This window comes from Urocampus carinirostris, chromosome 8, assembly GCF_059441175.1.
Source record: "Urocampus carinirostris isolate Australia breed hairy pipefish chromosome 8, RoL_Ucar_1.0, whole genome shotgun sequence".
Lineage (NCBI taxonomy): Eukaryota > Metazoa > Chordata > Actinopteri > Syngnathiformes > Syngnathidae > Urocampus > Urocampus carinirostris.
In genome coordinates this window covers 22,327,389-22,337,682 of record NC_142356.1, presented here as the reverse complement: position 1 = coordinate 22,337,682, position 10,294 = coordinate 22,327,389, and the positions used below count along the sequence as shown (strand labels likewise).

The 10,294-nt window shown below is 40.6% G+C and overlaps 1 protein-coding gene across 2 annotated transcripts; it reads right to left on the bottom strand.

Moving 5' to 3' along the window:
- Positions 1-1,066: 1,066 nt before the first annotated feature.
- mogs (mannosyl-oligosaccharide glucosidase) lies at positions 1,067-10,052 on the bottom strand. Of its 2 annotated transcripts, none has more exons than XM_088341989.1 (5): positions 9,935-10,052; positions 8,338-8,704; positions 7,490-7,713; positions 7,145-7,338; positions 1,067-3,010 (listed from the first exon to the last, which is right to left on the bottom strand). In XM_088341989.1, the coding sequence occupies exons 2-5, from the start codon at positions 8,687-8,689 to the stop codon at positions 1,240-1,242; spliced, it is 2,541 nt and encodes an 846-aa protein (XP_088198115.1). In that variant the 5' UTR covers positions 8,690-8,704; positions 9,935-10,052; the 3' UTR covers positions 1,067-1,239. The 2 variants fall into 2 exon arrangements, with proteins under 2 accessions (XP_088198115.1, XP_088198116.1); XM_088341990.1 differs by having other exon boundaries at positions 8,338-8,720; positions 9,935-10,041.
- Between the last annotated feature and the right edge of the window lie 242 nt (positions 10,053-10,294).

Here is a 10,294-nt window from a genome sequence, read left to right as displayed (position 1 = left end):
CACACAGGAAGTTTGATCTCATGACCTCAGAACTGTGCCGCACACGCGCTGACCACTGGGCCGCCGTGCTGCCCTACTGTAGTTAATAAAGATAAAAAACAATATAACAGGACAACGAAAATTTCAAATAAGCAAAGTGTCATAATAGTCTGTAATAATAGTTTGCAATAGTCTATGATCTGTGAAGCCCTTTGAGACTCTTTGTGATTAAGGGCTATACAAATAAACATGACTTGACTTAAAGGGACACTTTGTTATATTTTGACTCCTGGATGTAGCCGTTTTGTGTAGTGCAACTGAAAACGAGTGCTACAAAGCACAATGAAGAACAAAAACTACAGAAACCAAACCGCACTGTTTTTCCTCTCGTTTTTCACCCAGCTTTTAAAGGGTTTTAGGTTTATGGGGTTACCCTTAGCAGCAAGATTACAACCATGTTAGCTCCCTCTAGGCAGGCACCAGGTTGTGTAAAATACTACCTACAAGTACTTAAATAAATAGCATGTTTATGATAAATTTGTGTATTTTTACCTATTGTTCCAATAATTGTTGTTTTTGTAATTGAGTATTTTTTTTTTACCAATAGGAGGAGCTAAATGACACATCACATGCATTTAGGTTTTTATTTTCCCTTTGAAAAAGTTGTGTTTATTTGTACAGCCCCTAATCACAATAAGTCTAAAAGGACTGAACAGACTTAAAGAGAGTTAACGAAGTCACGAGATAAAAGGGTAGAACTATCTGGTAATAATGTAAAAACAATGCTATATTTAATGTGTTTTTCCTTCCCAAATAAGACCAATTTCAAAAAGTATTATTTTGTCTGAATAGTTTATCTGATTTTAATAATTGGTTTGTTTGTTTTTTTAACAAAAACTAATAAACAAAAATAGCTCAGTAAAAGTGATATCAAACATTTCAAAGTACATCTAAAAAAATCTCATAATATTGAACCGAGAAAAAAAGATGTAACAGCATTTTTGTTTGAACGGTTACTTATTTTGGAATAATTTTAGCTACACTTTTGAGAAATGTTTATGGAGTTAACACAAGAGGTTAGTAAGAATTTTGTCAAAAAGACCATTTATTGTCTTTAAACAACCGTGACATGATCAAAAACAAAGACAATTCATATTCCACTGAGTCAAAACATTGATTGTAAGCACATACCATTTTCATTTCAAATTAACCAAATGCTGATTTAATTTTTTAAGCCCCTGATGTCATTAAATGATGAGATCAGAACTGTTCAGCCATCATTAGTAAAGTTAGTGAGGACCAGCCAGTAAAAGGGTGGCTTCCTTGCCCCCTCCCAGTGGCATCGTTGTATTGTTCCCAGATGTAACCAGTTTCACTGTACTGTCTGTATACGTTACTGATAATGTTAGTCCTGAGTTCCTCGTATAATGCAGCGGCCTGCGCCTGATACGGCCCCTGGGTGTTGCCGTAGTGGTGGAGGGCTCTCACCGCCAGGTAGTTGATATTGATCCACACTGCTCCTCTCCAGTAGGGTGCGTCATGTTCCGTGTTTCGCTTCATGTACAACGGGTCTGATTTGGAGAGAGATCGCAGGCCGTAGGGTGTCCAAAGCTTATTGGGATCTTTTATGTCTCTGAGAATGTGCTCCATTTTGGAAGAATCCGGTTGGAGAATGTGCAGTAAAAAAGGGAACAGGCTGACGTAGCCTAAAGCGTTAACGTACTGCAGTTTGGGCGGCTTGCGAACGTTGCGAACCAGACGCGTGACGGGGAACTGCTGGCGATGTTGCCCGGGTGGCATGTAAACCTTCTCCTGTTGCAGGGAAACATCTTGGGTGTGGTTGCCGTAATCGCAGAACGCGCGGATCTGCTCGGACCAGTGGAGCCGCTCCAGGATGACGTTGTCAGTCAGCACTCGGTGTGTGGTTTCGTAGTCTTGGTGCGGTTCGCCTAAGAGCTGCGCGATCCGAGCCATAATCCCAGAGGACAGGGCCATCCAGGAGTGCAGGTCTATGTGGCGTTCTTGCGCGGAGGGGTGCGAGGCCCGCGGGTAGTCGTCCAGACCGGAGGTCAAAGTCTTGGGATTGAGGAAGAGATTAGAGTCTCTGTCGCGCCCTCGCCAACGGTATGAGTTGGGCAGGGGCCCTGACTGGGTGGTGTTGTACCACTCAAACCAAGTCTTGAGTCTGGGGTAAAGGCGTCTGAGGAAAGGCAGCGTCAGCTGCGTCTCGGGGCTGTCCGGATTTGACGACAAACGTTCAATGAGTCCCTCAAGAGCTAAGAAAAGCGTTGGCGGGTTGGCGTTTTCGTTCCGTTGAACAACAAACTCGGCTGGGACCTTACTTAGGGCCTCGTCGCCCAGGATCTGCTCACGGGGGATCCAACCTTCAACGTTCATCAGGTCGACCCAGTGAGAGACTGCTTCCCTGGTCACTTGGGGGTCCCACTTACTCAGTAAAAGCTGGTGGAAACCCTCGTCCCAAAGGAAACCCCGGGGGAAAAACGAGCGTGACGGGACGGCGGTGAACAAAGCACCCTCAGGATACAGGAGCGGGTACTCATTATAGATGGACTGCACCACCGACTGTCCGTAGAAGTAGCCCATTCCGCCCAGCATGTTGCTGAGCGCCGCCTTGGCAAATCTTACGTGGGCGCGGCTGTAACCTTTACCCTCCAGCCCAAATGTCTTCTCAAACTTGGCGTCGAACTCTCCTTTCCTTTTTTCCAGCTCCTGAGTCATGACCGTGCCTGCCAGCTGGTCTTGGCGGCCGTGGAAACTCGCCGACTCAAAGAGAACTTCCACTTGAAAGGGAGTCTGGACGGTGACCTGGTGCAGCACAAAATCGCCTTCTTTGCGAGTGTCAGGATTTTCCTGATGGTTGGGGTGATATTGTGGCTTGTAAGCGTCCACTGCAATGTAATGCCTCTTCTCTCCGGACGGTGGGCTGTAGACAAACCTGTGGTTCAGACTGTGTTTCACAATGTCAGTCAGCTTCTCCAATCCGGGAGCACGAGTCTGAAGGAAGTTATAGCTGAAACGGAAGAAAATTTGACATAATATAGTAATAGTTTTTCATTGCCCTGTTTTTAATATAACTATTGGTACGATGCACTATTTTTTTCGTTGCACCATTATTAGAACTTAGGCCAGTCACTAAGCACTACGTTGTAAATATTTTTGACATTTTATAGGAACTGCCTTTTATCTTAATTTTAAATCTTTATTATGTGTTTACACTGGAGTGCAATATCTTATCTTGTTGCATACAAGCTTTCACTGAGTTGTTATCCATGACAATAAAGAATATTCAACTTAATTCAATCTTACTTGAATTTTGTCACAAATTCTGATTCTTATGCAAACAGGAAGTAAATAAAATATTACTCTTTTGACTGGGAGACAGTATCAACTATTATGAGTTAAAGCTTTAAAAGGTTTCCGAGCTATTTAAGTTGTATTTGAATTTAGAACAAATATTCTTTGTTTCTTGTTGCTTTGTTAAAAAATTATTGCGCCAATTTTTAAGCCTTTACAACAAATGAATATCGTCTTCAAATATCAGTTATCAACCTCCTCTGGATACTAATAATCAGTATCTTTGCTGAAAAACCTATATCGGTCATTGCCTTTTACAAAGCCCAAGGCAGAACACAAACTACAGAAACTATGGAAACGCAAAGTGATTATTCTTCTTCCCATTCTTTTGCCCAGCCTTTTAAAAGGTTTTTGGATGTGGAGGTACCCTTAGCAAAGCCTCATGATTTGTAAAATAAATAAAAAAATCTCGAACTACCAGTACTTAAAAAAATGTGCGTTTATGATAGTTGCTCATTATCTAAATCTGTATTTTCTTCCTCATCGAGGTGCTGATTAATCTACATTGTCCCTTTAAAGTTTGACTTTGGCTGGCAACGTTAATGCTATAAAGCAGCTTTAGTTTCTGGTTAAAATCTAAAATTGCATTAATTATTGAATTAAAGTAGGTTTAAGGCTTAAAAGTCGTTGTGATGAGCAAAATGCGGGGTTTTTAAACCTTTTTTCATGGCCAAATTCAAGCACTTTTGAAGGACTTTCAAAGCCAAATTTCTCCAGCTCCATTATGAGACGAAATCCGGTGGGAATCATGTATTTTACAGAGCCAAAAATATATCTGAAATTTACATATGCCATTTTTTTATCTTGTATGTGCATTTATCAAAATGTTTTTTAGATCATGGGTGAATCGCGAATATATTTGTGGATCTGAACAATACATGTGTGAATGTTTTTGAGGCAAATCTCTCTCCATATACAACCCCTAGCGAAAGGTCTCGGGCAAGCCCTCACTCAGACATTTTATTCTAAGTTTTTCCTGCAGAATAAAATGTCTGAGTGAGGGCTTGCCCAAATTTAGTGATTCCATACTTTTTGCTAGGGGTTGTAGGTGCTGTGTAAAAAGAGCAGTAATATGTAGATTACATTTTCAGTTACAGGAAGTTCTTCGCATTTCTATTTACCATTGGGATACGCTACCTTCATTTTTGCATCGACCATGATAAATGTCAATTATTCAGACGTACAGGACTGTCTCAGAAAATTAGAATATTGTGATAAAGTTCTTTATTTTCTGTAATGCAATTAAAAAAAACAAAAATGTCATACATTCTGGATTCATTACACATCAACTGAACTATTTCAAGCCTTTTATTATTTTATTATTTTAATATTGCTGAATTTGGCTTACAGCTTAAGAAAACTCAAAAATCCTATCTCAAAATATTAGAATATCATGAAAAAGTATACAAGTAGGCTATTCAACTAATCACCTGAATCATCTAATTAACTCGAAACACCTTGCGAGGGTTTCCTGAGCCTTAAAAACACTCGCTTGGTTCAGTAAACTAAATCACAAGTATGGGGAAGACTGCTGATCTGACTGCTGTCCAGAGGACCATCATTGATACCCTCCATCAGGAGGGTAAGACACAAAAATAAATTTCTCAAAGAGCAGGCTGTTCACAGAGTGCAGTTTCAAAGCATATCCACAAAAAGTCTGTTGGAAGGGAAAAATGTGGCCGGAAACGCTGCACAACCAAGAGAGATGACTGCAGCCTTAACAAAATTGTGAAGAAGAGCCGCTTCCAGAATTTGGGGGAGCTTCAAAGACAGTGGGCTGAAGCTGGAGTCCAGGTATCAAAAGCCACAGTTCACAGACGTGTCCGGGAAATGGGCTACAATAGCCGTATTCCCATGGTCAAGCCACTTCTGAACTCAAGACAACGGAAGAAGCGTCTGACTTGGGCTATGGAGAAGAAGCACTGGACAGTTGCAGAGTGGTCCAAAGTCCTCTTTTCACACGAAAGCAAGTTTTGCATTTCATTTGGAAGTCAAGGCGCCAGAGTCTGGAGAAAGGCTGGAGAGGAGCAAAATCCAAGTTGCTTGAAATCCAGTGTGAAGTTCCCACAGTCAGCAATGGTTTGGGGAGCCATGTCAGCTGCTGGTGTTGGTCCACTGTGTTTCATCAAGTCCAGAGTAAATGCAACTGTGTACCAAGAGATTTTAGAGCACTACATGCTTACATCTGCTGAAAAGCTCTATGGAGATGATGATTTCATTTTCCAGCATGATCTGGCACCTGCCCACAGTGCCAAAACCACCAGTAACTGGTGCACTGGCCATGGCATCACTGTCCTTGATTGGCCTGCTAATTCCCCTGACCTGAACCCCATCGAGAATTTGTGGGGTATAGTTAAGAAGAAGATGAAAGACACCAGACCTACAAATGCAAATGAGCTGAAGGCCGCTATCGAAGCATCCTGGGCACCAATAACACCTCAGCAATGCCACAGGCTGATTGCCTTCATGCCACGCCGGATTGATGCAGTAATCCGTGCAAAAGGATTCCCAACCAAGTACTGAGTGCATCAATGGACATTTTCAAATGTTTGATTTAGTTTTGCTGTTATAAAATTATTTTTTTACTTGGTCTGAGGAAGTATTCTAATATTTTGAGATAGGATTTTTGAGTTTTTTTCAGCTGTAAGCCAAAATCAGCAATATTCAAATAATAAAAGGCTTGAAATAGTTCAGTTGATGTGTAATGAATCCAGAATGTATGACATTTTTGTTTTTTTAATTGCATTACAGAAAATAAAGAACTTTATCACAATATTCTAATTTTCTGAGACAGTCCTGTAATCCTTGCACTAATACACATTTCATAGTGCTTTTTAGGTTGCCGCATGCACCTGTCTCCTTGGGCGCTACCCATGGGAGATGATGACGCTTCATAGGACAATGAAGTATAAAGTAATGTCAGCTGCCGTTAATCATGAGGGCAGAAAAAATACAATGGCGAAGTATAGCCACCAGAGAGAAGTATCTGTGTCATTTTTAAGCAGACTTGTTGAGCATGGCAACAATTTAGAGTATTCACAAACATTTCACCCCAAATTCAAGCACTTTTCAATCCTTGAAAACACAACATTAAAACTCAAGCAGTTCCAAGGTTTAAAAGGGCTCGTACGAACCCTGAAAACAATCTAACAGCAGAACAGGAAATTGTAGTTTGAATCATGTTTACTTGTTAAAAGAAAATCCAGCATTTTTGCACTGTTAAAGGACTTTCTGCTAAGAAATGTCTGAAAACCCGTGAAATTATTGTCTTAATTGTGGAATTAACACAGGTCAAAGCTTTATTTTCTGCATTTGAATGTGCATTCTACATATCTATGCTGCCAGCAAACAACCAAAGAAAGGTACATTATTCATAGAAAATAAATAAATGGAGGGATAATATTTAACTCACATGAACCAATATTGTATCAGACTAGATAAAACAAGTGGACTTTTTCATCTTTACAAACTGAATCCTGCCTAAAAAAATACCATACACAGTCTCCTCTTTGGCTAAAATATCAGCTTGATATTGCCACCCAGTGGTTACAGCGTTGAAATTTCATGTGATGCACTATCATGGGAGTTTTTAACAATTTATCTTGATAAAACTGGGCCTTGCAAATCCATTTTATTTGTATTCTTCTCATCCCACTGAAATACTCACCAATAAATGAATCTATATTTCGCACTGCATCAGATAGACAAATTTACTTGTGCCATTCATGATTTAAAGTATATTGTCCTATACAACACCAGACATTCCTACTTTACAAATTTACACACTTACCTGGCGTATTTGGGACTGGTCAAATCCCCGGTGACTGGTTTTCGGAAGGTGATTTTAAAATTGCCCAACTCTTCCGAGACGCCTGTGATGGAGGCGAGACGTTTTTTCTCCTCCACGTGTGCCTCTAGTGAGCCCTGAGTATCTGCCGCGGCGTAGAACATCAGGGAGATAACTGGAGCCTTGGGGGAAGAGCTCTGTTGCATTTGAAAAAAAAATAGAAAAAAAAGAATGATCGGTTTGTACATAGCGGTTGCTATGGAAACACTGTAAGAGGTTTTATTCACATGGTACCAAACACTCTTTTATGTTTTCGGTCAAGATATTCTCATAAGCTCTAAAACATACATGCTGCTTAGCAGTGACCCTCCAGGTCCAGTCTCCACCGTGATCCCCTCCGGCTCTCTTGACAAATTCGGTAGTCAGAGTGAAATTTTTGTCTCGGATCTCCTGCACGCCGAATGTGAGCCCATCGTGCATGAGCCAGCCGTAACCTTGCAAGCGATCTCCCTGTTCGCACGTGTGCCGCAGGTTCATGTCCATGTCGGAAAACTGATTCATCCACATCATACCTGATGGACACATAGAAGAGGCAAATATGAATATCCAAAGCAGTTTATAATCACAGAATGAGATTTCCCGCTGACTTTATTTTTTTCCAGTTTTATTTTCATCCCTCTTTGAGTGTAGTGCTATTGGGTATGTGATAACCATGCCTAGCTGAGTCTAAAGAGCAATTATCCTTTATAATCCACTGTGCCAATGTGATTTAATCTTACTTTTATTAGAGCTGTTTGGGGCAGAAAACATTAGGTTCAAGGAATGGGGCTTAGTGAAGCGGTTGTGTGACGTCAGGCTCTTCCCCGCAGGCTTTTATTTTATTTTTATTAGTCAGTGTAGCATGGAAATTGTGAAAGTAAGAAAAGTCCAAACGCCTAGCCAAACCCACTAAAAAAACAAACAAAAAACGTTTATTGGATTACATCTAAGAAATGCACATACTTGCACATGCACCCTTAGTGAGTTGACTGAGGCTGTGATCATGACTTTAATCCAAAAGATGGTGGCAAAGAGTAACAATGTTCCAAATTCTGTACAGTACAGCTCTTTTAATTATTAAAAAAAAAAAAAAATGAAGAAAAAAAAAAGTATTGCCTTTTTCACCCAACAGTATCTAAAAACATGCATAATCTTACCGGTCACAATTGACCTGGGACTCCTTGTTTTCATGCCAAAGTAGACTTGAGGTCTGTAGGATCCCCAAAATCTCTTTGGTGAGACCTGAGCACTGCTAGAGTTGGCATCTAAGACGCGAGGAGACGAGTGCAGCGTCACCACACGTTTGGCCAAAGTGGAGCGCATGTAAAGGGCGTAGAAGAACCAGATCAGGCTGACCACACAGAGGCCGATGGAGATGTTAATGAAGATTTTGCCGATGTCCGTTTTCTTCTTCTTCTCCTTGCGGTGAAATGCAGGGGGCTTCTCATCTTTTCTTAGAAGAGGGAGGGTGGCATCGCCGGTTACCACCCTCTTTCGCTGCCTGCCCATCCTGCCCTCGTCAAGCTGTGGAGGGGAACAGCTGCAATTCAACGGAACGAATCGAAGTGGGAAACCAGGATAATTGTGCTTTTACCAGAATACAGCTGGATCAAAAGGGTAAATCTAAAGCTAAGGGACTACGGTGAAAGTATATGTTTTCATATTTCACACAGCACTTTGTGGTTGTACACATTTTTCCTGGTTACGAAGCTGTGTATGTTCTTTCATTTCGTGTGTCTTGAAAATCATCAACATCATTCATTTTTCCAGCCGCCTGTCATCACTAGAGTTGCAAGGGTCTTTTAACCAATCCCAGCTATCTCAGGGCATTGTGCAGGGGGAACCCTGTAGCAGTTTACAGCCAATTGCAGAGCACACACAGAAAAACAACCATTCATACCAAGAGACAATTTGTAATGCCAATTAACCTGCCATGCCGTTTTTTTGGATGTGGGAGAAAATCAGAGTGCCCAGAGAAAACCCACTCAGGCAGAGGGAGACCATGCAAACTCCACACAGGGGGGGGGGGGAGTCTGGTTATTCGGAATGCCATTCACAAGCTGTCGAAAAAAAGACAGCACAGTAACCATTTATGAATTAATTTAAGATGTCAGAATGTCTTAATTTATATTTAATTAAATGTATTTATTTATTTATATGCACCCTTAGCTTTTACTTTAGTTTTAATTCTATGCACCTTGTACTACAGTGCTCTTTATATATGAAAATATATCACATGCCTGTTTTTGGGAGCATCTTTTAATCCGCTGCGCCTAATATGCGGACCTTTGAAGAAGAATTTAGTTCACTTTACCTAATAAGTCAATTATAAGCCATTTTGAAAGTGTATGAATGGGTAAGTGTGAAGCAAATTGTACAGCGCTTTGAGAAGTCTTCAGTAACTTCAAATGCGCAATATAAATGCATACCACTTACCATATGTATTCTAGTGTCAACCAAGCTGGCGATCGACTGCTCGCTTTTTGTCAATATAATTAAATACTCAAAATCTGATTTCTAGTCGTGTCGAATCGCATGGGACTGTTAAAATGGTATAATTGATGTGAAAAGTGCCCAGATTAAAGAAAAACATGTTTCAATCCATAATGCAACGTTGCAATTATGCCTCCTGCTCGACCGGATTTGGAGGCAACGCAGTCTAGGGCATTCAGTTTTCACGATTACGCAGATAAATACAGTAACCACAACATATCTGCAGAATAAGCAAATTCGTATTGAATAAACGGTACTTACCGTTCCAAATTACTTATCTCAACGGTTCATTATACGACTGTCATCGGTGGGACCATTACTTCCGCGTTTATGTCGTTTGTTGATGACGTATGGCTCGCGCGCACAATAGTGGCGTCATACCAGTGGATGACGCCCATATATACACAAAAACATTTTTGTATCAGTACTGTAATTTCTTTGTAGTTTAAGGGTAATTTCAACTCCAAAATTAAAACATCAACTTTAATAAAATAAATCCCAAATAAATTATCGGCCAAAGGTTAACATGGGGCACAGAACACTTGCATCTTTGGCATTTGGTGGAAAAAAACATAGAATATGTACACTCAATTTCACCACTTCCTGTGGTATATTCTATAT

What these genes read in the sequence shown, in the direction of transcription:
- mogs (XM_088341989.1), bottom strand. Translation starts at nt 8,689, where the DNA reads ATGGGCAGGCAGCGAAAGAGGGTGGTAACCGGCGATGCCACCCTCCCT. An exon ending in TCCCAGGTCAATTGTGACCG is followed by an intron (nt 7,714 to 8,337) that starts GTAAGATTATGC and finishes TGTGTCCATCAG; the next exon opens with GTATGATGTGGATGAATCAG. An exon ending in ACCAGTCCCAAATACGCCAG is followed by an intron (nt 3,011 to 7,144) that starts GTAAGTGTGTAA and finishes CTTCCGTTTCAG; the next exon opens with CTATAACTTCCTTCAGACTC.